The sequence below is a fragment of the Diadema antillarum genome, unplaced genomic scaffold (assembly GCF_040938485.1).
Source record: "Diadema antillarum isolate AM-2024a unplaced genomic scaffold, OU_Dant_1.0 seq00001151_RagTag, whole genome shotgun sequence".
NCBI lineage: Eukaryota > Metazoa > Echinodermata > Echinoidea > Diadematoida > Diadematidae > Diadema > Diadema antillarum.
The window spans coordinates 339,495-366,220 of NW_027271962.1; the positions used below are offsets into that span (position 1 = coordinate 339,495).

A 26,726-nucleotide genomic window follows, 5' to 3' on the forward strand; every position below is an offset into this window, starting at 1 on the left:
CGGGCAACAACCAATAGACATTATCATAACGAAATGAGGGAATATCTCAGAATTAGTTAGAAGGTGTTTCGTATTGTCTTCACCACATATACTTGAGTTTTTAGCAAATATCTGCATATCAAAAGGGACAAGCTACTTTACCAAAGTGATAACAAAATTCGAAGAGGTAATCGTTTCATGTGCAGTGGAGGTTTGCGATTCATTAAAACTATACTCACCAGATTTTTCATCATCATCGTCAGCATCATCAATGTTACAAACGACAGTTGTATAAGTTTGAAAGAATCACCGTGTCTTGTGGAATGAAAATGGTCTGGCAGTGGATCATTAATATTTACAAGATGGCACAGTAATGGGGTCCCACATACAAACCATTATATTCTTCTTCTTTTTTTGGTCCCAGTAGTGCAGCTGCCTGATTACATCAGAATCATTTCATATTCTATCATAAGACAACATCACGAGGGCAATTTACATATCATCGGTGTCTACTTGTAAAGTTAAATATTTTCATACGCCAGACAATTAAATACCCCACGAGAACAAAGTGGTGTAAGCGAATACACGTTTGAACACATCTATGAACACTATCTATATGAACACAAAATTACTCGTCTTCTTAGTCCTCATTCACTCTCTGACGCGCACCTACACACACGTACACACACACACGTACATCCCCCCCCCCCCCTCAAACACACACACTTCATGATATCGCCTGGAAAACACACTCACATTTTGCTCAATCGCTTTCGGTAGAAAAATGACTGCGATGCTGTAACAAATTTGATGTACCACATGAAAAAAAAATATTACGGACTGGGTAGAGAAGCATATCAACGATGCTCTTTATGTAACATACATCATAATCATTATTCAGTTTGTGTTTCCGAAGAATAATACTGTCTTGAGCTGGCATGATAGATTAACATGTAGGAATTAGGTATGACGTAAAAGACTGCATAGAATTTTGAATGACGGTCATAACTTAATTCGTAGAAAAATGATTATTTTCAAAATGTTTCTTTGGGATCTGACAATACCACCACAGCAGTCACACATTTTGCAATACACAGAGAAACAACTTACAAACTCTCATCGGTAATTATTCTATTACGATAAGCAAGATTAAGAGTATGCATAGCGACTAGCATATCAAGGCGTCAGCGCTCAAGTAACAGAACGATGTTCTAATGCTGAATCTACACACACATAACCACAACATCTAGGTCACAAAACGCTTTTGTGATATGTACAAACCTGGACAAAACCTCACTTGGCAGCCTATTAGCAACTGTTGATGGGAAACACGCCATGCTTGATGTAATGCGGTGCATTAATTCAACAATTTGGCGACAAATGCTGCGTCCGATTTGTTTCGGCTATATACGTATCATGTTACTGAACTAACAAGAAAACAATGTCAGAGCTTTGCTCCAAATACGCAATAGTTCATTCTGAAGAAGGTTTTCAGCTTGATGTATAATAATCAAGTGCCTTGTCTCCACCTTGAAATAATAACTGATGTACATACCGACACATTCAGGTGTTTACTGTGTAGCTTTTGTCGCGGAAACTCGCCGAAAAAGATCCGCGCGATCGCTCAAAATCCTTTTGCTGGGTTTGCCTTTTCTCCGCTTGGATTTGTTTAGCAGGATGTTCGGTTGGTCTGTATGAATACAGAGCTCCCACGCACAGGACGAAGGTGACAGACTTGAAAAGTACGGTTATGAGGAGAAAGGAGCGAGAAAACTTCTGGTTGTTGTAGAGCCAACATGACTTGGAGCCGTCGCAACCTGTTTCCCAAAGAAGGCAGGAGCGGTCTATGAGAAGCCCGAAGATCACGGGAGCTGGCACGGTACCTAAAGCCATTACAGATGGTTTAGAAAGACAAAAGATCATATCAGTGTTTAGCGCGATGCGTCTTATTCAAAGTGGAAACTAGGTTTTATAACTTAACTATCTGATAGTTCTATGTTAAGCGTATGACAAACATGACTAATGGTCCAGTAAGATATCGATATCATTGCAAGTTGACGTCCAATGCAAAAAGAAAAAAAAAACAGTTGATCTGTCTTCAACTTCTCGGAGAAGAGTTATAAATGTGAATAAAACGTGATTTCATAGTCTCTCGGACAAGCCATTTTTTTTTTTCCTGATCAGGAGTAGATTACCTGGGTTAATGTACAGTATGATGCAAGAGATCGGATAGCTTGGGACTCTCTAATATCAATTGTAGCATCATTCAATTACACACATTCAACCCCATTGAAAACCACGTTCAGATAACCAACTATTGCAGCATAAGGCGGCTGTCTGTTCGTTTTTATTCTGTCATCTTAACATTCTATGATTTGAACCAAACATACAGGGTTATGGTAATACATACTGAACGTTGTCATTCGCACTTGAATTAAAGATGAGACAAGACATCAAGAGCAAACGGACATGGAGTCATCAATTAAACCAGTACGTTTAACACGAGTGTCAACTCACCAGCGAGTTAATTCCCAAAAAGATAAATTCAAATATATCATGGAGTGGCCTCGGAAGTCTTTTCTTTCTCAGACAATCTCATTATCTCACATAAGTATCTAGCCCATCAGTACATGCCACGAAAATCGTGAATCGCGATAACGAGATCTGGGACGCACGGACGGACGGACGGACAGACGGACGGACGGAGAGAGGGATCGGCAGGACGGGATTGGATGGACGGGAATTCAAAATCATAAAATCCGTCACCCTTCGGAGTGGGGTATAGGCATAGCAGAAACAATTATATAGTTGCAGCGTCTGAATTATTGCCACTTTGAAATACAATGAAGATCAATTCAATTCAATTCAATTGAATTTATTTTCATATTTCTCAATGAAGGCATGTACATCAAATGTAATGAAATGAAGTGAACCATAATATCCGGCTTGGATGCACAGTAGATTAATGTAAACATAAAATCATAACACATGGCGGTCAATCTTTGTAGGTTTGGCTCTGTGTATAAACGCTAAAGAAATATGATGGAACCTACTTAAAATCAAGCTTGTTAAGCGTAGGTCCCAAATTCTGAGCAGAGTGTAAAAATACGATGAGGAGCACGGGTGCAACATAGGACTAAAATTAATAAAACAAAAATGAAAGGCAATGATACCCGGGGCGATAAAAGAATCTTCTCAATACAGATAGTGATAAACAGACAACCACATTCTGCAGACGTAAGAACAGTTGATTCAGCACTGTTAACAATATGGTGTAATAATACAATTTGAATAATGCTGAAAAAGAACAACTCGACATGCGAGTCCTCAGAAGAGACATGGGAAGCCTAAAGAGTGAACATACATGTACTACCATTCAAAAAAAAAGAAAGAAAAGAATTACCAGCCAGTATAGCACTAAGGTTGAGTACAACAAAGCCAGCTGTTCACGCGTTCCGAAGTCTTACGGTACGAAAAAGAGTACTGATTTGGAGGAATTAAAGAGCGCAAACAGTGAGGCTCGACCGATTTGAATGACAACAACCAACACAGCAGCAAAAGGCACATAAACAAGATAGAAAGATAGAAATACAGTGTAGTTGCTATCCTCCCTTTAAATATGTAGCACATAAAAAGATTTGTACCAATAACGCATGGGGTAATAAAGCATGGACGAGTCCAGGGCGTTACTTTTACAATCCTAGCGCTGTTTTTCGCATTTACTCTGACAAAAATTCCACCTGTATCTCACATTCACATGTCGTCGTTGTTGCTTAGTGTATATCGTTGCATATGATCACCTATTTATGTAATCCCAAACACTGGTCGTGGTACAGACAAAGATTTCTGAAAAAAAAAAATGCTCATTGCTTTAGAGTACACACTAACAACTGTATACCTACTGAGGAATATTATGTCTTGAATAGACGATTCTTACCTAAAGCTCCATACATGACTGTTTGGAGACCGAGCGCAAATCCTCGAAGACTATGGGCAACGCATCTAATTGTGAGGACGGAAGATAAGTCACATAGAATAGAAAAAATCGTGATGAATCATCAAAGAGGGTCATATTCTATTATGAGGTGAACGAATCCTCCCAAATCATTTTATCATTATGAAGGCAGCTTAGAATCACCCTTATTATAATTAACGCCATTTATACAGCGCATAATACATTTTCTCTCTCTCTCTCCCTCTCTCCCTCTCCCTCTCTCTGGTGTTTCCAAATCAAAACCAAGATGTGTTGTGAAAATTTTCAAGTTAAGATGCTTCTAAATATGTGTGCTTCGTTAGGATAAGAGTTCAATATCTTATTGAAGGGTAACATTATTTTTCGTTCGAGTATAGTTTCTGATATACAAAGTGCCTTATCTTTGTCATGTCTCATAAAAACTGTTGTAATTACTGATTACCCGACCATAGGAACAAAATATGACATCCTAGATGTAATACCGAAATCTACGTTGTTACTCTGGGATTATGACCTTTGTATAATGAACAGTCTATGGAAAATGTTCTGGCACAGCGAGTGATCTCCACGCAGTCATTCCAAACATTAAAAAGTCTAAACTGACAACTTGGTCATGATTAAGCCAACGGCCCTTTGGTTGTCAACTTGAAATCAAGAGATTTACCATAATGATAAAGATATTATTTTTTATTTCTTAAGTAGCTTTCAAGGCTTGAGATTGGATAAGTATTAATCAGAACAGGCTGGTGACTTTACATAAAAAATCATGTCATCGACAAGTGCAGAGCTCAACAGAAATAACAAGGTGTGCAACAAACAAAGGGATCTCTCAAGGAAAAAAAAATAACAACGTTAGTTAGAGTGCGGACATGTAGCCTGATTGGCTAACCTGACAGTTGCCGTCCAAGCTGGAACCAGGAGCATTGTGGTCGATGTAAATGAAATGAACATCATTATGTAGAAAATCCAGCGATGAGAACAGGATTGTGAACAGCGTCCTCTAGTGGCAATTGCATCGACATCTGCCTCAGCGGCACTCGTCTCATTTGCCATCAGCAGGGCGTCGGCGATGCACGTGCACTGGGTGTAGATCTAATTGTTGGAAAATATTGGGAAATAATAAGATGCATTAAAGGATTCCAACAGCTGTTTTATACACATCGCGCACGGAAAGCCATTAGAACGCGAATTTTCATTCATAAATAACAACAGCAGGCCTACTTACGAGTGGTGGAGCCATTATTGGTCCATTGGTGAGACTACTGAATAATGCAAGAAAGATATTGATGATGATGAATTATTTCAAAGGAAAATTTTCCTTGATTCCTACATTACAAATGCATTAGCGTCATAAATCCCAAGTGTGCAGCAATAACAGATAACACTCTATATAATTTCAAAATTATAAGGGGAAAACAATATTAGATAACAGATTATATGATATTCAAATTTTGGTATCATTAAAGGAATATGATTTTCCCCGTTGATGATGAAAATTTCTTGAGCTGTCTGTTTTACGTTTGTCATTCAAGCATCCCTTATGTCAGCTTTCCTAGTCATTAAGAAAAATTTCCATACGAGGCAAATTTTGAAGTGATCAAAACAAAGAAGGTATGAATGAAATCTGTCCTCCCATATTAAGTGATAGTAATATCAGGGAGGTGTTTCTTCTCACCTCCCTGGTAATATTAAATCTACATAATGATAACAAAAGCACACGAGAAAGTTACCACATAAGTGATTTATACGTGTATTTTTGTGATTCAGTTCCATTTTGAATAAACTCGGCAATCATTGTGTTGTCTTACATACTGGCAGTTCGTGCGTGGGTATAGGCACTATTCCCCATTATTTTTTTCTTTCAAAATCATTGTAATCTTTTTCTTCATGACACATGTATGTGTCTGGTGTATATTTCATTTGTTGAATTGATGTTTTCGTCTGAAGAGAAGAATGAATATTGACTTTCATAGCAACTACAATATTACAATAATTTTTTTAAAGTTGAATTCATTTTTAATGATAAAAACTTGGATCTTCACTATGAACTCTCTGAATAGAACGAGAAGGAGTTGTCCAGTACGTGAACTACACACAATAATTTGTTTTTTCCTATTGTTTTTCGTCCTGTCCAAACTGAAATGGTACTCCAAATAATTACTGCTACTTAGCAACTCCAATCAATTTCGTGCATATATCAAAATCAAGTCCAAAGGTCTTGTATGGTTTAGATTGCGTATACAGTCTTCCACAGATATTTGGTTTCACTGGCAACGAATAGAAACCTCGCAAAAGAAATTATCTTGTTATGTAGATAGGTCGTTTCAATTGCAGCTAAAAGATATATCACACGATTTATGGAGCCGTTAAAGCGTACAATCACCGACAATTTACCTGTCATAATACAGGACAGTTATTTTTGACAATTCTAACGGACATCACAACAGCAGTAAACATCCGTCGAACCTACTCGTAAAAGCTCTGTGACAGATACAACACGTATTCCAGTGAATTGAACACAAAGTGAATAATCTACACATCTGCCAATCACCGTTATATCCAAAATGTTCAAGTTGGAGGATGGCGAGAAAGGCAAGTAAAGTATACGAGGTTTTCCTGTCCTCTTGATATCAGTGACAACAGTGAGACAAAGGACGGCACCCCCACTGGTAATTGCGATAAGCCAACTAGAAGAACCCCTTCAACATGAGTCTGAAACATTCTCTGCGAATACATCCTCTGCAGTCCGAGTAAAGACCTCGGCGCACCGAGCACGGTAACGGCAACGGTCCAGTTTTTTGCTATGGTGCGCAAAAAGGTACCATGTCTGGTTCTGTTAAAAAAAAAAAGAATAATTCGGTACAAGATCAGCCAAAATTACATTCTTATGTCAAACCAAGAGCAACAAAACACCAATTGAAGATTTATTTTGTACCAAAACTATTAGCGGGGAAGTGATATTGTAGCAAAACCAGACTACCAGACACGGTTCCTTTTGGCGTACCCTAGCAAAAACCGGTCCGTTGACGTTAACGTGCTGGGTGTGATGAGGTCATAAATCCTCATCACCATCACCGGTTTCCCCTCCAGCTTCTCGATGGTAAACGTTATGGTTGTTTTAGTCGCGCGCAAACATATTATGAGAAACGAATAAGAACCGCATGCCTACAGGACAGAACGCACGAGGAACAAATGGGTGACGGATGAGAGTATCGAACGTCAGAGAACACTGCGTACTCGTTTGATGTGCTGTCCACCCGTTCAATTTCTTGCACTAACGGCCTCTACGGGAGGCCTAGCGGATAGAAACGCGTAGAAAACGACAAAGTGCAGAAAAGATACACGAGAAAACGTACAACTATCGTACAAGGGTCAGATCGCGATATCCGTTTTTGGAGAGAAAAAAAAATTCTGCATGCACAAAATTTTCTGGCCGCTCTGACGGAAATAACCGGAAGATAAACCTCCATCCAAAGGATAAAAAGGACATGAAACGCATTTCAACGGATATCAACGGATGCCAAAAATCGACATTCGATTTAATGCGTTTGCCATATCCGGCAAAGTGTGACAGTGGCATAAGGGAACGAGACAAGGAAGATACGTTTATGAATATTGAAGCATCATAGTCGCTGAGCGTTTTAGAACCGTGAAGACCGGTAAATGAACGTTTTGTGAAAGGAATGTATACTGCACTCAACGTGTCCTGATCGCGACAGTTTTGTCGAGTCGACGCGTTATCACGATTTTTTTTTCATCAGTTCTCATACAGTCCTAGTCAGAATCATCCGCTGAACACGCGGTATATGTTGTTTGCACATGTGCCATCTCATTAGGATTTTGTTCCATGTCAATTATTAGTCCAAACGTCTGTGAATTCTATCCTGCAAAGTGTGGCTAGGGAGGTAGAGTGACTCCTGTAACACCAGCATAGCGTGTTATCGTTCACTACTCAATTGGACAAACGTTTAACGTAAGAATAACAGTACCCCCTGTCTGGCTTTTTTTTCCCGAGATGATGGAAACAATAGTGAAAGAAATATATGCTTAAAAATTTGATACATAATTCAATGGCTCTTACCGTTACTCCGCTAGATGTTCGATTTTGGGCGGCACATCCTGCATGACAAGGAGAGTTGTAAAGGACGTTGTCGGCTCCGCACACGGGGTCAAATGTTTCTGAACATGCGCACTGTCCGTGACACGATGATGTCAGTGAAGTACCATTTAGTGATCCTGTCCTGTATGGGAACAACGGAAATGTACCATCTCATTATTCAATGCAAACAATTCAACATACCGCAGACGCATGGAACCAATGATATGGTATTACCGAGAGTACAAAAAAAAAAAAAAAACCCAAACCAACAACATCGCTAAAGAGTGCGAGTATAGGCTGACAATAACGGTGGTGACAAAATTTCGATTCTTATGACGCCTCTTGCAAAAGGACTTGGTTAGATTATGTCTCAATATTTATGAAGTTCATCATTAAAATGTTTTAATAGTATTTACTTTAAAGGGATTGTATAGTTTTGGTTGAGACCTAATTTCAGGTTTCTAGCATTTTTGGTGAAATAATGAGAAACCTCTTATGAAATATGAAAGAGCATGTAATTCCATGAGGAATTCAACGTTTATTTGATGAAATTTGGTTTTGAAATGGCTGAGATATCCAAAACAGAGCGATTCTAATAAGTGTGGGACCCACACTTTTTTACGATCGCTTTGTTTCACTTTGTTTTTAGATGTTTCAGTCCTTCCAAACCCAATTTTCATCAAATAAACTTTGAATTCCTCTTAAAATGGTTAGCTCTGTACTATTTCATAAGTGTTTTCTTGGTATCTCGCAAAAAGTTAAAAGCCCAATTCTCATCCTCACCAATACTGTACTATCCCTTTAAGATGTCCGTACGTGAATACGTTTATCATAGCTTCACATAAACCTTTTTGAAATTAAAGACGAGAAGAACCACGGTAACATGACATCCCTACTGATGTATTCATTTTGTTCGACGTAACATGAAAGTCACAAGGGTTGGAAAAACTAATGTGACCCTCTTTGCTAGTCAAAGGGTGTGGTCAGTGAACGTAGAGGATTATGGGAAGTGGATCACAGCTGTATGTAGCTCACCTGTCTCCATAGGGGACCGTGACACCCGCGAAGGGCACGTTTGGGCAGTGGAAGATGAAGACGAACTGGGATGCCAGAGAGACCACTGCACAAACCAGACTCAGTTTTAGGAGGCCCTTCATCGACAGGTCTAGCTTTTTCATCAGGAGACCGCTGACGACTGCTCCCACAATACCGGCCATGACGCTTATTATTCCTGTATTCAAGGTTAGAATATCAAGCATTACGCAATTCTTCGTTTTTGCCCGTTTCCTGTCCATCACTCTTTTAAAGTTTTGAACAGTTTCGGGCCAAATGCCAAATATTATGATGCCTGTTACAATTTTTGAAGAATATATTTTTGGTCATTCATGAAATCCCCTTAGGGTGGAAAACAAAACTGACCGAAAATATGTGAATGATAACGAAATAAAGACGCAACAAAATATGCAATATTGTATGGCTTGTATGGCTTTGCTTCGCGAACGAAGATTCAAGGAAGTCCACGTCTGCTGCAGGCTCGAAAGTGACTGATGAGTCCGATGCAGGACAGGCGTTGTTTTCATGCAATATGTAACTTGGTAAAAATGATCAAAACGATATTAAGTCGAAATACACCAAAAACTATGCGATAAGATCACTGTATGCGACCACCTAATAAACCACATGAATCTGAAAAGGTAGAAGTGTTAATCCCAAAATTTAGACTGCCTTAAGTTATACAACATTCTGTATTAATTTACCCTGAATAAAAGATTTCGTTATTTTCAATACACAATTCTACATAGAATTCTTGGGTTTATAAACTACCTTTTTTCCCATGGCCATCTCTATCACAGACAGATCTCTGTACATTTTGTTCGAGCTCCACAGAAACAATGCCACATTAGTTTTGGGAATTTTATGTTACACAAAGGTTTATTGCTTATATACAAGAAATTATGTTGCAGAATAGGTTCAAATTTTGAAAGGTGTATTCATATTTGGTTCTGAAGAAAACCGTAAATGTTTCAATGTCATGTTTTGTATGCAAAATAATTCATACTTTCTGCCAGACAAAAAAAGAAACCATTTCCCCTCATTTTGTCATTTATTAGATATTAGAGCAAGCAAAGAAGACAGACAAACACATGTCAGAACACCCCCCCCCCAAAAAAAAAAAGTATCCCATACTAGCTGGATTCTTATTCATGTTATTTCGACTGTTTATAGCTGTCTGTCATAAAGTGTATTATACTATGTATCATGTAGATTGACTTACATTTGTGCATGAATTTCACTACGTATGTGAATAAAATTACTGCCCACCACGATATTATTTTGTTTTGTACAAATATCATAGAGGTGTGCATAATTTTATTTTGAGTGTCAAGCAGATCAGTGAAGACGTGTGTACCGCGTTTGGAACGTAGTTTGTCTACAGCGTGTGTGGCGGTCACTGCTGACATGTAGGGGCCTACTACTGCAGTATGTCAGAGCGATTGCTGGAACATTGTGTTAGTGGTTGGGAACTATATTTCATGGTAACATAGACCATGTGATAGAAAACCTTACATTCATTCTCAGTGTCTTCTGCCAAGAAAAAAAAATCCAGTGGTAAAGTTTCCCGTAACATTCTCCGTAAAGGTTTTCAAAACACATTTTAAGGTGAATGAGTTGAAAAAGTACTTCATCAAGTAATCAATTGAAAAGCAATGTAGATGAGAGGTGCGTTTTCTCCTCGTTTAGTTTTCTCTCTTTTATTTCTTCTTCTTCTTCTTCCACTCACCTATGTCATTGCTTGCCTGTCCTGCTGACATGTTGAACTGAGACTCGAAGTACTTGGGACCAAATGACGTCAGGCCGGCGTTTACAAACCATTCCGTTGTGGCCATCCCACAGATGCAGAGAAATGGGATGTTCTTCACCAGGTTCCAGAGGGCGACAGGGAACTCCCGCAAAGTTTGGATGAAACCCTCGCTGGCTTGGAAATCACATCCATCCTGTGACTCCACCCTCTTCTCTAGGAGAACATCTTTTGAAACTGAATATGAAAAAAAAAGGAATTGTGATAAGACATGAAAACTTTTTTCTTTTAATTGCATTCCCTAGATTTTAAGTGTGCAAAGGAAAACTAGCACACAACAGATCAAGGGTGATTCCATAAGATTTGCACGCTTATATCCTCTGAAGAACGTTTGCTTCAAGGTATAACTTGAATTTTCACATCTGAAATTATCGCCTTACTTTTCCTGCGTTTACGGTATTACGTAGTTTTCATGGCAGCACAATAGCATATCAAAGTCTGTGACCATCATTTGGAAGCATGCCACAGCTATGTTTGAACCACATATTGATAACAAACAGCTAACAACACTATTCACTGGGACCGTAGCCTACCTAGTTTTTTGCTAAGGGGGGGGGGGGGGGTCGACCCAATGTCAATTCTTTCGCCAAATCGGCTAACAAGCAACAACAAGAAGCAACAACAACAACAACAACAGCAACAACAACAACAACAACAATCTTCATTTGGCAGCCAAAGGGGGGGGGGGGGGGGGTTAAACCACCTACCTCCCCCCAGATCCGAATCTGTATCCAGATCATAATTTTACTCGTCACCATGTGTATGTGGCCAATCTCCGATTCCTCTGATTTTGGCAGTTTCATATTCTCCAACGTATAAAATCGTTGGTAAGTTTCCAACGTAATTTAATTACCCCCAAAACAAACAAACAAACACACACACACACACACACACACACACACACAAACACACTGAGAGAGCCTCATGAAAGCTGCCTCATGAAAGGCAGCTTACCAAGCACATAAACCTAATTTGTGAGAAAAAAAATAAAACAATAAGCTCAGAAGGTGATGTCAAGCGTGCAGTAATCTGGATATGAGTCAATTCAGGGTACAGCATCAACATGCTTCCGTGGATAGAAAAAAAAGCCCAAAAGCAAACAAAAACAAAATCAACACAAAGCTGAAAGTTCCCTATTCCAAATTGATTGAACAGAAAACAACTAAACGTCAAACCGTCTATTTCTAAAATGACCTCAATATCTCTCTTCGCCAAAGAGACAACCTGGTTTAATTTTTCTCGGTTTTGGGATTTTACGACTGTGCCATGACATTGTGCTGACGACGAATCACACACCTGTACTCAATATAGGCCTCAGGAGCTATTCTTACGCGTTAACTCGAGCCAAAACAGTAGCCACATTCGCGAGAAAAGAGGATATCTATGTGATGATGCAAAACACATGTTATCACCAATCACTTGTATTTTGGGATGACCTTCACTTCCACATATTATCCAAACGACGATCGATGGTGACAATTATCGGTGCATGGCAGCACGTTTGGATGATAAAGACTAATATTCTAACTGACAGTTCTCCAGATATCATGGTAATAATAGAGAGAGCCAAGTTGGGAACTCTTTCATTAGGGTAAAGGGTGAAAAGGCACTAGGCTTTACTTTGTTTGTTTGTTTGTTTGTTTACAGACTATGAATGTAACTTTATTCATTGTGAAAGGGAAACTATTTCTTCCCTACGTTTTGAGACAAAGGAAATAATTTAATCCTTGGAAACAGAAAGGTGCAGGAAAGTTTCTATTAGATCCACAAAAAGTAATCTTTGCCAGTCTTCATTAATGTTTGATTTTTTTTTCATATTTGCCGTAAAAGAGTATTTCTTGATACTCCTTTTCCCCCTCGTCATTTCCAAATTGATTTTTTTGTTTGTTGCAATGATCTTCTCTCATCTTTATCACATCCCTTTCCTACTATAGCCACTGCGTTTAAACCTAAAAAAAGCAAAACAAAAACAAAAACAAAAAAAGGCTTCCACGTTTCTAAAACAAAGCTGGTGTAAACAGAAACATGGTAAACAAAGCACAAAAATACAGACAGCACACTATGCTCCTACAGCGTAGAAAGTGATTCGTGGTGAGCATGAGAAGGCCAATAAAGCTCACCAGGAAGGTTCTCTGGAAAGCCCAGAAAGATAAGAGCAATGACGAAGAGGAGAACGGCGTTGATCATAAAGCCAAGCCACCAGGCACCGACCCACACTGGATTGTTGGCTGTGATCCCAAGACTGCCAAAGATATAAAGTAAGAGGGAAAAAAATATAACAAATATCAAGATACCAAAATCCTTCAAGTATACATGAGTACATTGTATTCGATTGTATTCAGTATCCATTCATCATTATGGATTGTGGATGGGTGTGACTGAGGAACGCTAAAGGCACAAAACTGTTCACAAAACAAGAAAGGAACCAAATTCTTGTCCTGTCTTTTCTACTTCTCTGAAAGATTGAAAGATTGAACACCAGTACTTGACAGAGTATATGATGAATCAGACACAGGTAAAATTTTCTCCGACAAATAATTTTGTCCCATATTGCGGGAAGCGTCTCAACTGCGGGAAACGTTGGCGTATATCCCTAGAGAACATTTTTAACATGGGACAAGAGGTAGGTGTGTGAAAGGGAAGGCGAAATTACCAGTCGCCTTGCCATAATCACCGTCAGTTGCCGCATGTCACTACGTTTCGCACTGTCATATAATTCATATCATTCATTCAAGCATCTGCCAAAAGTATCGTGCCTCTATATAATGACCGGAGGGCGGATGGAGCGTGTCGAGTAGATTGGAGAAGGCGGTGAACACGATTACAATTTCAGGAATCTAGCTCTAATGGGTCGTCAGTGCTGGAGCTAATGGTCCATGTCACAAGTGTGTGTGTGTGTGGGGGGGGGGGGGGAGGGGGGGGGAGGGGGATGTTTACCTCATACAGATCATAACATACACTCTTCTCATTCCGATTATGAGTGTTACTTGAAAAGTAAGCGGCAAAAGAAGAATATTATTCCTGAATTGATGGGTATAACTCGCACATTACCACCTTTCTTTCACCTGGCATTAAGACTAAATTTAACTGTAATGGCTCTACACAGAGATGAATGAAGTGAAATTGTAATCACACTTTTTTTTACATTTGGTATCAGTACTGTTGATAAATTAGTTTTAATGCATGTCATTTTTAGGTGATCTTTGTCTATGAATTGTGATGTGTGTTTGCTTTTCTCCTTATCATTGTGATCAGCAATTGTTTTATTTCAATCTTTTCACTTATTTGGATAGGCAACTCAACATGAACGGACAAAGAGGTCGGACATACTGCGCATTTCATAATGTAATAACTTAAATATGTATGACATTTCGTATAACATAAAGACATATCTTTGAACCACTGTTTATCAAAATTTTGCGTCTCTATTGGCATGTCATTGTGTGCGGGACTACACAGTTCCTGACGTTGTTATCTGATAGGACGATTGAAATATACACTCAAATATAGCTTTTCTTTATCTTCCGGGTGCATGATTCAGATAAAGAACATTATTTGTTTTGATATTCATGTCTTTTCTGACACATATTGTATTCAGCGATATGAGAGTGTTGTCTTTAGATAATGGATGGATAGAGTTGCGAGTAAGAGCCTTCTTGAACATCTTTCCCGAACACTCACAGTTTCTTTTGGAAAATCACTTGTTAAGCAATATGCAAAATGATTTAGTATTTGTTAAAAGATGTATTATTTTCGAGGACTGGACACAAATGTAACATAGAGATTCATATTCGCTTTTAAATGTATGTTTTTATGCAACATAGGACTAACGAAATATGGACCATTACAGGACGCTTTCATAATAGAGAAATGGACGGAAAGCAAGAGAGAGAGAGAGAGAGGGGGGGGGGGGAAGGGAGAGGGGAGTGAAAAAGAAAGGAAGAAAGACAGACAACAGACAGACAGGAAGAACTATGGAAAGAAAGAAAGAAGGAATGACTAGAGACATCCTAGTGCAGTTGACAGTTATGTTGGTGTTTGAAGAAAAGTTAGAGGCAAGGGGATGCAAAGGGATTGTTGTGTCGACATGATGCATAATGGGTGCAAACATGACGGAGACGAAATGAAATAAGGCTAAAACTGATGAGTCACATACAAGACAATCATGACTCACGTAAATCTATTGTGTTAGTGCCGGCATGTATTTTTTTTTTCCACATCAGGTCAGGATAGTTTATAATAATAACATGCCATTGGAATGACAACAATGGATTGGTAGTGGTGCAAAGCACCATAGAAAAAACAAAACATGGACAGTAGCCGGAGATATGTCTTAAAGGTAACGTAATCAAATTCGAGAGTATAGATGCTGCAGGATTGGTCGTTCGTGGCTGCAAACGGCGGCGACAGAATCTCAAAAGACACAACATGCAAAAAGTTTCGCATTCATAATTGGATAAACACAGCGTGACAGATTCAACACCCAAGTAATCAATTCATGGTAAGAACGTCCATATATTCTCCTCTGACATAAGACATTTAGAGTATAACTTATAGTCCTGTAATTCTGTCGACTACTCATTTTCCACAACAATGCTCACTGATTTTAGTTCTCATTCTCAAACAGGATGACAGAAGATGCTTGATAACATAAAGCTCGTACAAACAGCTCCAGGAGAGATCTCAGAGCTACCAATCTGCAATTCTTATTTCAAAAGGTATATTGGGTTTTGAATAAGGTTACATGACTCTTATATAGTCCCATATTGACTAGCGACGGGTAAGCAACGGTAAAGAATGCGAACTTGATTTACTATCCCAATCATTTCTGCTCAGATGGTTATAAATTTTACATTTGTAACAATGATCTACTTCACGGGTCTTCACGTGTTTTTCTTCGGAAGCGTCGGCTGCAGGTAGGCGCATTGCAAAATAATGATTCAAGACCAAACTCGAGCAATTTTACTGCCGCGTAATCGAATGGGATGTCTCCCCTGTTCACGCAATCACAATACGTGTCATAAGTAGGCCTACGGCCTACACGACCCTTTCTTTGCGTTTTGATGAAGTTATTCAATTTTGACTACTTTCCAAGGATTGACATTAAACTCTATCTGCACCAAAGAAATGTTCGTCGAAAAATTTTTCCAGTGCATTAGATACTGTAGTCATTAGACTTGCCTCGTAGAATATAAGGGTAGAAAATTATAGTCTAAACAAAATAATCTTATAATTTTTTGTGTCATTTGATATCAATCTTTGACATTTCCCCTGTCATTTCAGGTAAATGGGCCTATATCTTTTTGCATTTTTAGCCTTCTAGCCTGATGAAATTAGCACTGGACATTCCAAACTCAATCATTGATGGAAATCAATATAATCAGTATAACCATAGTACACTGACTTTTGACTTGTGACCTTTGACTTATATAACTATATAAATGTAAGAGAAAATAATTTTAACTTTACCGCTATACCCTGTCCAACTTATCTTACATCGCTGCTGGACGTTAATATCTGAAGTAACAGCTGAGAGTTACATTGTTTTGCAAATGTACAATTAAGTATGACCTTGACTTTTCACCTTTCATCACTCTCTTTTCGAATGAATAATTATCTTCCTATATCTACTTTCCTATCAAATCATATCAATTTTGGACATTCCTAAATGAAGTAACCACAGGAAAAACAATGCATTTTTAGCCTTAGTTCATTACATTTTGTACAATGTGTGACTTTTTAAGCCTTTTTCAGGAAGACATTTTTTCAGTGGGACGTTGACTGTCAATTATTCATAAAATAAAGTAACAGCTCTATTTGAGATGTGGACTAACCTTGAGGCCGATGTAAGGACATCCATGTACAGCTCGGAAAGCATTGCCCCACCAAGAATGTAACCAAGAGCTGGCCCGACTGCGTTCATAGCAGTGAAGATGCCTGTGGCGCATTACAATGGAAGGAAAAAACAGAACGTCCTCCTTTACCAGATTTATTTCTCTGTTGTCTCTTCTACATTAGAGACATGATTATCAAGCTTGAGAAAGAGTATCAATTTGATGGTGTTTCCTTGCCTTTTTATTCCATTTATCTTTATAAGAATCTCCGACTGCAATCCAGAGAAAGTGCGTATTGAACAACTGACCACAACAATCATCTCTTATCAAAAAGCGAAAGAGCTGCAGGAGCTGCACCCCACCTACATACATAATAAACACATGCACTTATTCTGAAGTATTGACTGTCATGATGTCATTCAGCCATATTCACTTTTACAAATAAACTTTGGTAAATAACGACACATCTATCAGATGTCGGTTTCATCCAATCATTGCAATGGATCGTGGCGATCCAACTTGTTTACTACTTGCTTTCAGTTGGTGATCCTTGTTTACAACTTGCTTTCAGTCGCCGATCAATCGTATTGTTTTCGCTCCACTGGCTAGACTATAGCCTTGTTCGTCACATCTCTGAAACACGATATGGTACCCCTTCAAAACAGCTAAAAAGGGAGGCACTAAACCTGTGTTGTCCTGTGGTCAAGAGACCCTCCATTATTTCATCTTACGCAAGCATAATCAGATAATGCTATAATGTTCGCATTGTTTATGACCAAGTGATAACAGTTACTGTGGGACTTCACATTTCGAGTTTTCCTTTGCTTCGTCTGTTTACAGGAATGTTTGAACATTAATTGCTGTGAATGTGATAACCATCATCGAAAGATATCTAACATGCCACCAGTAGTGAAACATTGACACTCTCTCATTGATATTCTACTACTTACTAGTGATCTGTTTCTACAATAACGTCCTATGTGAACACAAGCATAACTCTTCTCATATGTATTGTGACTGTTTATGACATTGCGTGATTACAGATATCGTGCAAATCCCTTACATTGAAAACTATTGTCCTTCATTTAATGATCCTGTTCTTACCCATGTAAAGACCGAATGTGCTTGAAGAGAGACCATCGTCCATGTAAGTAATCCCCAAGGTGTAGAGCGTAGAGCCTCCCCATCCATGAAGCACTTGACCAGTGATAAAGAGCCAATAGAGGGGTAGCATCGAGTCATCAGCTGACGTTACGTCATCGCATACCCCTCCCGATGTGGAATTGGAGATGGCAGGACAAATTTCGTCCTGTTAATTAAACAAAGAAAGAGTCCTAATGATCAGATCATAATGATAGAAAGATTATAGAATCATATACTTGACGAAAACGATGATATCTTCATTGTTTGTTTGTTTTTTGCCTTGTTAATATAACTGTGTTCATGTCAGGATCTGTCATTGTGTATGCGTCTTTGTGTGAGAGACAAGTCAAATCAAAATCGAATTGATAAAACATGTAGGAAAAATAATACTTTTTTTTTCTTCTGCAGAGGTAATTTATCTATTCATTTCCAAATTGACATCAAATGAAATTCTTATGAAGTTGAATAAATACATATACTGCACAATGCACAATCTGCATTAGTGTGTTTGATATAAAATCTCAGTACCATTATTTAACAGTATGTCACTTCTAAAAGCAGTCCATATTTTGAAGCCATTTTATGCGTGTCCTTGAAATAAATGCATCATGTACTGCGTATAGATTGCATATTGGGCATATATTAGAATGTTGCTTATATTCGTTTCTTTTGGACCCTTAGATACCACTCCAATGATCTATATTTACCTTCTCATTTTACATAAATGTTTTGCTGAAAGTAAACTGAATGTATGCAATGATATTTTTGCAAAACAAAGACACTTTTCGACACTCCAAAAGAAAATTACTGTAAAATTCTGTTTCGGAACAAAAAGGACACAAAGTATCATTTACAATTTTCCATATATGAAAATGTTGTATCTGTAGGGTAGAATATTATATAATGTTTTGAACCAACACTGCTTTAATTTGTTGTTTTTCAGTTTTCGTTTTTCTGTTTCAAAACATCATTCCAGTCGAAATCAGTGTTAAGAATCTCTTTCTCCAATAAGAATACAGTGAAGTCACTTTTATTACACTCATATAACATATTGTGGAATTGTTTCGATGGTGTCACAGATAATCTTTTGTTATCATTACCCTTTGTGACATACATAAAGTATCATTGGCAAACATTATCACGTTATCCACTTCTGATCCACTTTCATCCAAACCTTTTGGATTGCCGTTTTGAATTTAGAATATTTGAGGTTTACTCACATATTATCTGAATTAGCATACAAGCGATAAGCGATGATGATACCTACGGAAGTAGAAATCAAAATAATTCCAGTACCTGAAACTTGTAATCAGCTTTCTGAGATAAGAAGGAATCTAATTCATGTAGTTAAATACATGGTACAACTACAACAATGATGCTATTGCATAAATTCGTATGGGCCACGTAGGGTCAATATCGTTTTATAGTCTATGGTAAACTGCTTGACACAAAGGACACACGTTGTATAAAGCTATTACTGTTGACATCTATTTATAAACCAAACGTAGAAAGATGAGAAGTGCCCATTTCCAACCATCAACTTTCCAGGGTAAGAAAGTTGATATGACCCCACAAAATTGATAAATGAGAGATAACTTGCATAACGTGGTGTGGCCATCCTCACCTTATGTTTAAAAATAATTCAAACTTAATTATCAAAGACAATTCAAACTTCAAGCAACCTCGATTCGAAACCTCTCGAGGAGATGACATTTATGACTACCTTTATATAGGAATTACGCGCATTCTTTGGATAAAAACCTGACCTCTACATGCTACGAAGCACTCTGTCTGCATCGCATCAGGAAGAAAGAGAAGATGATGACTGAAATTAACACTCCTTAGACCTCCGGTGCCCTTCCTCCATTGTTCTCATGGGAACCATTTATATTCCCTATCCCTGGTGATCATTTTTATATACATAAAATCTCATCTTGGCCTTTTTAAGTAGATAAGAAAAGTGATCTTTTTTTTTAAATTTATATCCTTCCTAATCTAAAATTTTGGGGTCAAACCCGGAACTGCACATACCAAGAACAACGTTTATCATCTGTCAAGTTATCCACATTCAATAATGTTAAGAAAAAGTTTCAGAAAAAAAATATCAGCCTCCAACGAGGAATGATTTGAGTGATATCATATTCCAGCCAATTTTCAATAAGATCCGATCGTGTTTTTTTAATGTTAATATACGTAAACAAAACGACGAGCTCCGAACACGTTCTTCGAGATCAAAATTAATTAACCTGCCTTCACATCTTAAGTATCTTAATGTTCCCTACCCTTGGTGATGATTCCTGCCAAATTTACGTTAATATACCATCTTTGACTTCTTTAGTAGAAAAGAAAGATTAAGTTTTCTTGAAAATTACCCTTTTTGATCTACTTGGCTATCAACCCCGGAACTGCACATGCCAAGAGCAATGTTTATATTACATCATTCTGTCAAGTCATCCTCACTCAATATTTTGTAGATAAAAAGTTGTCAGAGCTTGGGTCATAATATGGTTTCCTGCTTCTGGCTCCCAAGTGGGATAATTTGAGTGACATTATGTTCCTGCCAAGTGTCAAAGATACGATCATGTTTTTACGTTAATATAAACAAAACGACGAGTTCTAAACATGTTCTTCGTGACCCAAATGGGTTAACCTGCCTTCACAATTTAAGCATCTTCCACGACACTAAATATGACTGCAGCAATAGGATTTCATCGCATCATGGACCCCTCGGGGTCTGTGAATACACAATCATCTTATCTTATTATACCATAGGTTATAACTCATTCAGTAAAATGAGCGGTGTGCTTTCTGCGAATATGGGAAACTGATTGAGATGCATATCTCTTTTTACTTCATCGTGAAAGAATTTAAGATCAAGATTGATATCCTGGTATTCTGATAAAATGTCATAAGAAAGGAATGTAGGCGTCTATGCAAAAAGTGACATGTCTTTGCATTTGTCAGAAGAATTTTAGATATATAGATAGATAGATTGGGTTAATAAAATGGGTGAAAAGTCTGAAGACTTATAGAAACCCGTTTACAAAATGCATTAAGATATGCAAATTTTGTTTTGATATTGAGCTAAATTTGTATAGTTAATCTAGTATAGGAATGTGTTTGCATGACAGAGAGAGCGAGCAATACATACCACCGACAAGTCTAATCGACGCGATTGATATATTCTGTCCACTCATATCCAATGAATTTCACTTGCCTTTAAATAGAACTATTTTTGCCAAATCTATATTCTCTTTTGCTAGCCCTACATTTCTAAAATCTCCAAAGAATTTTTTTTTCACAAATTCACTTCTTCCTTTTTCCTGATTTTCCTAATGTGTAGTGAACCTGTTATAAATTTTTTTACAAAAAATGTATACTTACTTGAAATATATTTCTTACTTTGAGTCTATCTGCGTTCACAACTTCATTTCGTTTACATACTCAAGAACAACGCTAACCTGGGAATAGTAAAACTTGTTCGTTTTCCTCTTTGCGGGAATATTAGATTTCACAGGCATCCTTAGTTCTCAATAGGGATGTTGTTACGTCTAAGCTATACGCTGTACTTAAACCTAGTGTCTCGCCTATGACGAACTTCTGCCCTGAGTACATCCGGTTGCAAAAGGGCGTTCAGCCATGTCAGCACAAGGGCAAACAGTGTCTAATGGATAGAACTCCTACCGAAGCACGACGGCATAGACCCAGGTTAGAATTTGGAAAGATGTTTCTATGTCTTTCTCGAAAAATTATATATTGTGATGAACTTTCTCTAGCTACAAAGAAACAGTGATAGGTAAATTAATCAATCATTTAAGACACTTGATCAGGAAAGTCCTTATCTTCTTTCATCTATTTATTGATATTTTCATTTTTTTTTAATTTTCATCTAGTACCGGGATCAGATCGTATGATCCTTTGGATGAGAACCTTCAGCGGTACCATCTTCTCCAAAATTTCACTTCATTTTGCAAATTAATATGCCCGCAAGTATAATAGCTCTTTCTTGAAATAAAGATTTTTGGAGAGATTTGTAATCTTTCACAAAGGTTTTCGTTTAGCAAATTTCCAACAAAAATGATATTGCAACAAAATATTTGACATAATGACACAAAATTAGTACAAAAATGTTAAAAAAAAGGAAATAACCGTAAACTAAAATACTACAGATATTGTCAATTGTCACTTTAATGACAAATACCGAATAAAAACTGTTGGAAATAGAATGGACTGCTAAAAAGCATGGCTTGTAGGCTCCTCGGTAACAATATCTAATTGCTGAAAGAGCAAAACTAGGCAAGGTATCTCAAAAATAAGAAAGACAGAAAGAAATAAACACTCACGGTGACACATACAAACAAACACGATGCAGCTCTCTTGAAAAAAAAAAGAAGAGAAAGGGAAAAAATACATTCGGAAATGAAACATGTAGTACCGTAAATACATGTATTGAAAAAAAGAAGAAGATCTTGTCGCCTTGCCCATAATTATCTGGAAACAAGAGCTGCTACGGTTTACAAAAAAGAAGAAGACACACTTTCACATCATAATCCTTAAAGGTAAGTGGGTCAAAGGTAATACTCCTCTCCTCTCGTCTCCTCTGTGTCAGCTATGACAATCCTGTTTTGATTACTGCAAGTATCATTGGGTTAGAGAGGAGGGCAGGTATAGCAGGCCTTGCTAAATAATGTAGGCAATTATATTCCTGTTAATTTACAAAGAAACACAGGATTGCACTATGCAAACAATTAACTCATTCGAAGGCTACAAAGACGAGACGAGCGAAATCTGTTATACAATAATTGCATGTGTCTTTCCATTTCTTTTCGCTTTTACTCCCCTTTTTATGTCTACCCTCAGCCCCTGTAAGTTGGCGAAATATTACATAGTCTCCATTGATATCGTTTTCATATCATTATCTTCATTAGCGTTGATGTTAGAATGTCTGTAATGGCGAGACTAAATTTTTATTTTCACTGCACTGTTTGTGTTAAACCAAACGTTTCTTATCATCATTAATTTCTTTCATTCACTCAGCAAGCCTCAAATGGAGCCTCGCTTGCTGAAGTTCCAACTGATATCCTTTTCGGAAAATCAAATCACATGCTGCATCTGATCGTCTAACATGTCGCCCGAAACGACGTATCTTGCCTCTGTATCGCCCTGAAGGAAAGAAGTCGTTCGAACGACCTTCATGGCCTGCTGTAACGTTATTCATAATCCGTGATCTGACACAGTTTCAGGTAATAACTATGGCACTGATTAAACGTGTGCTTGAGCCATTTATAAAATGTAGTTACAGATTTGAATTTATAGCACGAGTATTTACTTTGGATACAAACAGTTTTCATGAGACAATGTTGAAGACAACGGCAGATCAGGTCAGTGACTGTGATGTTCGAATGGGGACTGTTTACAACACGTCATTCACGTGAATTAATGCATGTCCATATAGGACATGTGAAAGTATACATATTAAGACACTTCCCTAACAAAAGATGATGTATGTATCATGATTGCATGTGTGCGTAAGACAGAGAAAGATATATATATATACATATATATATATATATATATATATATATATATATATATATTCATAAGAAGAATGAGTCTCAAATACACCATCTGTAGATCCAACAAGAAGGTTTTTATTCACAATATTTTCAGCCTGCCTCGGGCCTTCGTCAGTGTGGTACGCTGAAAATTTTATGAATAAAAACCTTCTTGTTGGATCTACTTCTTGTTGGATCTACAGATGGCGTATTTGAGACTCATTCTTCTTATGATTACATAATTATAACATTCGAAGTCCAACGCGTGGAATATATATATATATATATATATATATCAAAGTATGAAAATGCGAGATGGCAGACTTGACCCATTATTATTATTTTTTTTTTTGCAAACGTCTTCAAAGCAAGGTCAGAAAAACAAATACATTCTTTCTTCATTTTTTAATCATAGGCGCTTATTTCTCTTATAAGCAATTAACTTTGATATATACGAATGAGGAAAAGATATAATTTTCCCCTAGGAATGACGTTGAAACACATTTGCTGATTGTTTGGGACTGCGTTTAATCATTAGATAATCCAGCCGGACCATGACTACGTGGCTTTGATCCACAAACGTGACATTAACCTTAGGTCTCCTGAGGTGCGAAGGTGGCAACCGGCTGCCGAGGTTCCAGAAGCAGAACCTCCATGTATATTACCCGACAGACTCGAACGCACTTCCTCTTTAATCCCCTTGCCCCTATCCCCGGCCACCATCACGTCACGGAAACCAGAAAATGCAGGCAAACACGAGTTAAAGTGAAAAATCAACTCCAGTTTAAGAGAAGTCAAGTGAGTGTAGGCACAGAAGACGAAATTTCAAAGTTTTGCATGTTTTCACGAGAAAAAAAAAGAAGATACTGCTTACGACTACAGGTGATGATGATATTAATTTTCCGATTATTATATTCACAAAACCTTCACTGAATGTCTTATTGAAAAGAAAAGAGAGACTGTAGTCATAACAGTAACTCATTAGAAAACTTGTAAATGATGACATTTTTATAAGGGGAAAAAGTTTATGGTAATGGTTATGAAACTATTAATTGTCGATGATATAGGGCTACTGATATGTTATTTATTTTGTTATGCTCGTGTACAAATAAAAGCGCGAGGTTATGACAGTATCTCATATTCTTCATTTCACTTTGTCGTGAAAAACGTGTAGCAATTGACATTTCGTCATTACAATACTTTCTGTCCAATTTTCATTTCTACCACTTTTCTCTGTTTAGTTTTCCTATGAATATGTATACTGAACTTTCCCTACAAGGTATGAATGGACACGTTTCCTTGGACTTGTTCCTATAAAGGCGCTATATATGATATATGTCATCACATTCATATCAATGGAGACGAATTGCATGTCTCATATCCTGCGTTCAAGCCATTTCGCGTTTCCTTGGCGAGACCATGCAGTCAAACTCATTAGGCATAAGGGTTACATAAGGCCTGTTTTGCATGTATAAAACTGCATACTAGTGCTTTTTGCTAAGCTTCGGACACAAAGACCTAATCTGTCAATGGAGACTGTACCTTCCACCTCCATGATATAGACAGACTGCCAAAGATCTGTCGCCGTTGAATGTAATAACAAACTCCTTTCTTTTGAAATCTGTATCTGTCGCCATGGCCCACCTGTTCAACAGGTCACATGCATGTTACAGAGCACAAGTCTGGAAATTTACCCATGTCAAATGGGACAAAATAAATCTGCTGAACATTACCATATTCTTAACTTCATTTTTTTTTTACACGTGTGATTTGCATAACAGTTGACAGCAATGAGGAATAAACCGGAATACAAGAGATAATAATGAATATTAGATAACGAGCTGTGTCGAAGAAAAAAAAATAATCAACTTGCATTTTCTTAGAGGTAACTTTACATAGCGACGGAATTCAGCAAATTGAATGAGTTGATGCTTTTCATGTACATTGTTGAAGTAGTCAACTTACGAAATTACGTAAACGTGATAACTGAAACCGCGCATAATACTTTTACATGTACCATGCATTTGCCTGATTGCAATTATTTTGTTTTATTCTACACACTCGTGTCGTATTGTCATATCATTATCGTATATATTCTATATCGTAATCATTATTACTAACACAGTTAGTCTCGTCTGTAATCATGACGACCTTTAGAATTAAAGCGACGCTATCACCCTAACTTCATCTCAGCGTCAATCCAGTAAATGTCAGTACCGTAGGAAAACAGAAAGGTAAAGGTAGTATAAGAGTACCAGCGCATATTCAATTAAAATCGCAAATTAAAAGCACCCTTAAACCAAGAACAAGAATCAACGATCAGAAAAAAGACCTGTCATAGGCCATAGCCAAGAGGAAATGACAATTTACCTCGGCTTAGTTCTTCTTGCTATAAATAGGTTAAATGTGCCTGCATCAGTCTATTGCCATTACAGAGGCGTCAGTGCAGGGAATAATTACAAGCATGTATGCTCGCGACAATTTTTTTTTTTTTTTTCGTATTGAGGAGAAAGGGAAGGCGCGGGACATACAGGCTGGTGACACAGACTAGAAAAAAAAACACGAAAAAAGACAAAAAATGTATTTTTAGTAACGTAGCTTAAATTTTCAGTCTATTTTTTAGAACATGGGTTTGATATTTGATATGATTATGGGGCTCAAGAAGGGAAATGTTTGGAGCACCGTGAGAAGGGCTGATACTTCCTAGCATACTGTAAGCGTATATAAAATTACGTAATCCGCTGTCTCTCACCTTTCTACAAAAAATAAAGCAAAAAAAAAATCTAAAGATGATACACGGAAAATAATTGAATTCAGTTTTAATAAGATGTTGCCTTTTCTTACGATTTAGAAATCTACAAATGAATAGGTCATGTGATTCGAACAAGGTTTGTATAGGATGTTGACTGATTAGCAAAATTCAAGTCTGCTATACGTACGATTTTAAGGCTGGTGTATTCGGTTACAGCTCGTTATTCCGAAGGTTCGTTATTCCGAAGGCTCTTTATTCCTAAGATTCGTTATTCCGAAGGTTCATTGTTCCGAATTTCATTTTCGGATTAACCGATCTTCGGAATAACGAACCTTCGGAATAACGCCACAAATTTTCGGATTAACACTGAACCCTTTTTCATTTTCGGATTATCGAACCTCTAGGTACAGGGAATTTGCGTGTTTCGGATTAACGACCCTTCGGCACAACGAACCTTCGGAATAACGAACAGCACCCGGTGTATTCATATGTTTCATTTTCTTATGTTTTTATTTCTTTCTTTCTTTATTT

At 37.6% G+C, this 26,726-nt stretch overlaps 1 protein-coding gene across 1 annotated transcript in view; it reads right to left on the minus strand.

The window, feature by feature from the left end:
• Window positions 1-1,537: 1,537 nt before the first annotated feature.
• Window positions 1,538-26,726, minus strand: part of LOC139744261 (solute carrier organic anion transporter family member 4A1-like) — a 40,071-nt gene continuing 14,882 nt past the window's right edge. Inside the window, exons 3-11 of the mRNA XM_071654704.1 lie at window positions 17,850-18,054; window positions 16,746-16,848; window positions 13,032-13,153; window positions 10,834-11,088; window positions 9,087-9,282; window positions 8,034-8,193; window positions 4,842-5,044; window positions 3,917-3,981; window positions 1,538-1,862 (exon numbers count right to left, since the gene is read on the minus strand). Coding sequence (XP_071510805.1) covers window positions 1,543-1,862; window positions 3,917-3,981; window positions 4,842-5,044; window positions 8,034-8,193; window positions 9,087-9,282; window positions 10,834-11,088; window positions 13,032-13,153; window positions 16,746-16,848; window positions 17,850-18,054 — 1,629 coding nt within the window. The 3' untranslated portion in view covers window positions 1,538-1,542. The remainder of the gene's footprint in view (window positions 1,863-3,916; window positions 3,982-4,841; window positions 5,045-8,033; window positions 8,194-9,086; window positions 9,283-10,833; window positions 11,089-13,031; window positions 13,154-16,745; window positions 16,849-17,849; window positions 18,055-26,726) is intronic.